The following is a 5,487-nucleotide window of genomic DNA, read 5'->3' as shown; positions in this document are numbered from 1 at the left end:
CGGAGCCGCTGACCGTGCACAGGGACCGCCGCCGCCTGCACACGCCGGAGCGCCGTCGATAGCCCAGCGCCCACCACCGCTTGCCGAAGCCAACCGCCGCCCGAGCACTGGCGCCACCGTGGAGCCATCAGATCAGGGAGGAAGACGTCGCGCGCCGACCACCCTCGTGGACCCCGCCGCACGCCCGAGCGCCGGCGCCACCGCGGCGCCATCAGATCGGGAGGAGGAGGAGCCCGCACCTCGCCGCCCCGCGCAGACCACGCCGCCGCCAGCGCCACCAAGCAGGGGAGCCCCGCCCAGATCCGCCGGCGGCCCGACCTGCTGCCGAGCCGAGCGCCGCCGCGGGGGCCGGCCGTCCCGCGCCGTCCAGGAGCCTCGCGAGGAGGGAGAGAGCCCCGCCGCCGCCGACGCACGCGTGGGCTTTGCCCGGCGGCGTCCCCTGGCGGCGGCGAGGGAGAAGGAAGGCGAGAAAGGGGAGCGGCGGCGGCGATCTAGGGTTCCGTCCGGGCCGCTCGCGGGAGCGGCACGGGGGACGGGGGACGGGTGATCCGATCCCTGGACGTAGTATATCGTACATAAGGAAATCCTCGGATGTGTGGCGAGAGAAACCTCCTGATTTTCTTATTCCTTCACTTGTAATAGATATGATCATCGTTAGTAAAGGTTGCCAAAGTTCCAAAATAAAAAACATGAGCCATTCTATACCTGGTCATCAACACCCTGTGTAGGATTATAGGGCATAATTCGTGTGATGCCAAATATTGGCTAGTGCTTGGTTGGTTACCATGTTTACTTGCCAACCTCACAAGAAGTTGTCAATTTTTGGCAACTTTTGATATTGCCAATTGTTGGCTTGCCAAGTATTGGCAATGCCAAATGTTGGCATCAAACCAATTATCCTCGTATACTACGCTGCCATGCAGCTTGGTCAGCAACACCAGACCCCAGCCACTTCTGGCACATTGGTGCCATGGACATCGATTGAACGCGCCCTCCACTTTGCTAAGTCGCCATCGCCACAGCTTGTCCAGTCGCGGATGTCGGCTCCGGTCACGTACGTCAGACGTCGATCAACTGGGTGCCCACTCTCTGTTCGTCGGTATGCCTCGATTGGAGGCGACGCCGACGGATGATGGAAAGATGTTGGACATCACCCACGCCGGAGATGGCTTTGAGGACAAACAAGTGAATGATTCTCAGATAGAGTTGCATACCGAGCAGCCGGGCAAGTACACCTAGCAGTCTGATCAAGCAGACGGGCCTTGATCCGGACGATTGGCTGGCAGTGCCGACCCAAAGAAGAAGGGGTGGGGAGAAAGTTTCAATTTTAGGGAGGACAAATTGTTGTGTGATGTTTGGTTGGCCACGGGTGTTGAGCCATTTCAAGGCATGGAGCAAAGATGCCCAACCGTTTGGTCCAATGTTCATACTTGGTTCCATGAGCACTAGAACTCCGATACCTACCGCACAGAAGCGATCTGAGATCATACGCCAAAGTGCTCACCTATCGAAGGTACACCATCCAAGAGCTGTGAGCAATTATTGTGGCCATCTCAATATACTCAAAAACCGGTGCCAAGTGGTGCGCAAATTCCGAGCAAGTAAATTGTTCCATGTGTTGGTCATTTGGCCACGTATGCAACTTGTTGACCATGTCCTATTTTGCAGCCCTTCCATGCGGTCACATTGTGCTTGAAGGTGGAAAGAAACTTCATCCTCATGCATTGTTGGTTAAAGTTGAATGGGCAACCAAAGTGACTCATATCCATTGCCCATAGCATCAAGACTACTGCGGGCATCAACAATGAAGATGAAGATGGTGATCCAACCAATCGAACAAAAGGAGAGCCAGGCAAGAAGGTCAAAAGGGGGATCCGAAGGAGGAAGTATGAGAAGGAGAAGCGAGAAGGGACGGCGACCAAGATGATAGAGAAGTGGAGAAGCGAGAAGGGACGGCGACCAAGATGATAGAGAAGTTCAAGGACATCATGGTGAAGGAGGCATGTGTAATCGCTATGACATCAAGGAGGAAAAGAAAGCAGGGAGGTTTGACATCTTCATGGCGGCAACGGAGAAGAAGATTAACCTCGGAAAAGAAGAAGACCGAGCTCGATGTGAAGAAAACCAAGCTTGAAGAGAGGAGGGTTGAGCTTGCGACCGTTTCGAAGAAAACCAAAATGTTGACCATGAAGATGGACGATTTAGATCCTGATGCGGCGAAGATTGTGCTAAGCCATCTATGCAAGGATGTTGAAGCACTCGACGGCAGAGATGCAAGAGGCGGGCGAGTTGCAAACGGCAAAGTGATAAGGAAGGAGGCACGGACAACCAGTCTGGGAATATCCATTGTTTATTAATTGTGAAGATTGCATACATATGCACTTTGATTTCCTCGTCAAATTGCTATTATGATCAACATTTGCACTTTAAATTAATGTATCCGGATGAGGCCGGACGATTTGCACTTTGAATGTATCCGAACGATTTTGGATTTGCACTTCAAATATATCCGGATGAGGCCGGACGTTTTGGGCATGCAGTTGAAGGCCGACTCTTGTATCTGTTCCTGCTGATGGATAATGAGTCCATGTGAAGATAATTGTACTCGTGTGATAAATGTGACAGTGACCACTGGAGGTAAAATGCTATTGATAGTAGTACGAAGATAATTGAATGCTCCAGTTTTGATTGCCATTGATTTTTAAGTGGATTTTGACACAATCCTGCATAAATGCGCTCCCAGGGTGTTCAACATGTTCACTTAAGCATCAAACAGAAAAACGTTCCACAAGTCAACTATGGTAGGATTCACCAAACAGGACTACACAACGAGATAATGAAAACAATATCTTTGTCGAGTATCATCATTAGTTCATATATGCAAATTACCACTACGAGCATATTTAACAGGATAAGTGAGCAACAACCATGGCACTACTGCAGCACAGCTCACAAAAGCATAGCATCACCCAAATGGGCCGCAGTCGAAAAGAGACCAGGCAACCGTGACTTTCATCTTACAGGAGCCGACGTTGAGGATACCATGGCTTCTACTGGCCTTCCTTGGTGTAAAAACTTTTGACATCAGCCAAAGTCTCATCTTCACACTGTGCCTCAGCGGAGACTCTTAGTTCACCAGCAAGCTCGACAGAAGCAACACGGCGTGAAAGTTGAACATTGCCATCAGCGGCAACAGGCAATCCGTCGCCTTCGAAATCGAGCAACGTGACTTTCATGTGATCTATGCTGGCGGTACTGGCAGTAAATAAACTTCGAGAACACTCTGGCCATGATCCACTGATAACCCTCACGCTGATCGTGGCCTCCACAGAGTCGACGATGAAGCCAAGTGTCAACTTGAGTGTGGTGAGCCTGCTAGTCTCAAGCTTCTCAACCAAGCGTGAGTGAGTGGGTCTGGAATAGCAATTGTAGGGAATAGATACACAGCTTAAATATTCATCCTCGGATTCACTAGCGCCCTTCACTTTCAGCTTAACCTCAAAGTCCGCACGATCCGACACCACAACAGCACGTGTAGGGCCTGTGAGTTCTAGATAGGGACTCTGCACGAAACAATTAATTAAATGGGCAACAATGTACAGTTCATGGGTATAAAAACAAGCACATTATATACTTGTAAATCACATAATGGCAAACTGAAGTTAACTAATTATGTTAACATAGTAAACCTATCGGTGGGAGCAGAATGTGTGAAGGCACCCAGCTTAATGAGAAACAAATTACAAAATCCTCTTACTGAACCCAAAGCACATAAATGATGTGTGATATGAGGTGCATTACAAGCACGATGGGAGAATAGTCAGGGTAGCATATTTGTGCCATAAGATCTAGCAAGCTTATAATCTTGAAAATCACATTCTGTTCTTGTGGGTGGGGACTGAAATCCCTGATTAAATCGTATACTATTAATCACATTTAAATCAGCTTAATGGAGGTCTAGTGGTGCTCAGTGAAAGCATAGAAGAACCGAGCCAAATAATTAAAATTTGCCAAGTGGGAGTCCAAACCTCCTCACTGATGGTCTGACAATTGTCCCGTTCACGACTGAAGATAATGTTGCGATTGTGATCCAGCGAGTCGCGCGCAGCAACCATACCGAACACATCCAGCGGCCACTCTAATTTTTGTTGTTCTCTTCCCATGACTTCGATTGAAAAGATCTGGAGAGTATCATCCTCCCAGGCGGAGTTGGGAGGCGCAGGTTTGTCCGTGTAACGCATGGCTGGGATAGACTCTGCACGCATAAACATGAGGGACTTTGATCAACATGTGCATCAATGGCGGTTTTCATCGTTGCCAAGCGAATTTGGCGGAAGGGCTTACTGAAATCATCGAAGGAACCGAACACGCCGGCATATAGACGGTTCCAGTCACGGCGACACCTATCTTCATCAAACTCACACGAGTCTTCGTCATCAGACGATGACGAGTCTTCATAATCAGACGAGTCTTGATAAGAATCCGGTTCCTTCTCCTTCAGCTTATCATAGTACCATTGGATCATCTCGATCGCCTGCTTCTCCGCAATCTCCTGGATCCGCTCGGCCTTATCCTTGTCTAGTACCTCAATCGCCTCACGAATCTCGCAGGGGAGGGTCTCCATCCCCTCCCGAAAATCACAGGGGAGGGTCTCCATCACCGCCGCCGTTCACCGCTCTGCTGCCGCGAGAAAAACTTCCTCTCGACTGGTGTCGGATGATACCGGTTGACGAGCATAAAAAGCCGCAAGAGAGGACAGACTGGGTCAGATGGGTTGGGCTTCCCGGCCCATACACAGGGAGAAGCTAAGGCCGCTACTAGCCCGGCCCATCTCGCGGGAGACCACAGCCTTTTTTTTCTTTTTTTTCACGTTTTTTGTTTTTGTTTCATGTTTTCCTTTATTTATGTTTACTTTTGTTTATACTTCCAAATATTATAAATATAATATTAAAAAACACTCTACATTAAAGATTTAAACAATGTTAATCTAGCATTTGTAAAACGTTAAATGTGTATAGAAAAAAACGCTTCTCATGTATAAAAAATGTATAGAAAAAATTCAATGTGTATCACAAAAGTTGACCATGTATTTATAAGTGTTATTCAAGCATTTGAAAAACGTTAGTCATCTATTTGGAAAATTTTAAATGTGTATAAAAATGATCCTGATGTATACCAAAAATGTCGAATGCGCATTAAACATTGAAAATAAAAATAAAAAATTTAAATAAAAATATTAGATTGTGTATAAAAAATTAATCATATATTTCAAAAATGGTAACCCTGTATAAAACTGTTCCTGATACCAAAAATATACAATATGTACGAAAAAAAGTAGTCATCAAATAAACATAGTTAGCGAATCAACCTGTGGTTGGATGCTTAGGAGGATAGTGGTAACCCCAACTCATCTGGGTTCAAGCCCTAGACTTGGGGCTCGCATTTTTCTGAATTTATTTCAGACTTTTCGGTGATGTGCGTTCAGTG

General features: G+C 47.5%; 1 protein-coding gene across 1 annotated transcript; it reads right to left on the bottom strand.

Moving 5' to 3' along the window:
• Positions 1-2,837: 2,837 nt before the first annotated feature.
• Positions 2,838-4,693, bottom strand: LOC123166328 (uncharacterized). Its single transcript, XM_044584116.1, has 3 exons — positions 4,345-4,693; positions 4,029-4,255; positions 2,838-3,563 (listed from the first exon to the last, which is right to left on the bottom strand). The coding sequence occupies exons 1-3, from the start codon at positions 4,655-4,657 to the stop codon at positions 3,051-3,053; spliced, it is 1,053 nt and encodes a 350-aa protein (XP_044440051.1). The 5' UTR covers positions 4,658-4,693; the 3' UTR covers positions 2,838-3,050.
• Between the last annotated feature and the right edge of the window lie 794 nt (positions 4,694-5,487).

This window comes from Triticum aestivum, chromosome 1D, assembly GCF_018294505.1.
Source record: "Triticum aestivum cultivar Chinese Spring chromosome 1D, IWGSC CS RefSeq v2.1, whole genome shotgun sequence".
Classification (NCBI taxonomy): domain Eukaryota; kingdom Viridiplantae; phylum Streptophyta; class Magnoliopsida; order Poales; family Poaceae; genus Triticum; species Triticum aestivum.
The sequence above is the reverse complement of the archived record's forward strand: the minus strand, read 5'-3'. Positions and strand labels throughout refer to the sequence as shown.

Coding starts and splice junctions, on each gene's coding strand:
- LOC123166328 (XM_044584116.1), bottom strand. CDS start 4,657: ATGGAGACCCTCCCCTGTGATTTTCGGGAGGGGATGGAGACCCTCCCC. Junction 4,256..4,344: donor CGGTTCCTTCGATGATTTCA/GTAAGCCCTTCC, acceptor TTATGCGTGCAG/AGTCTATCCCAGCCATGCGT. Junction 3,564..4,028: donor GTCAGACCATCAGTGAGGAG/GTTTGGACTCCC, acceptor TGTTTCGTGCAG/AGTCCCTATCTAGAACTCAC.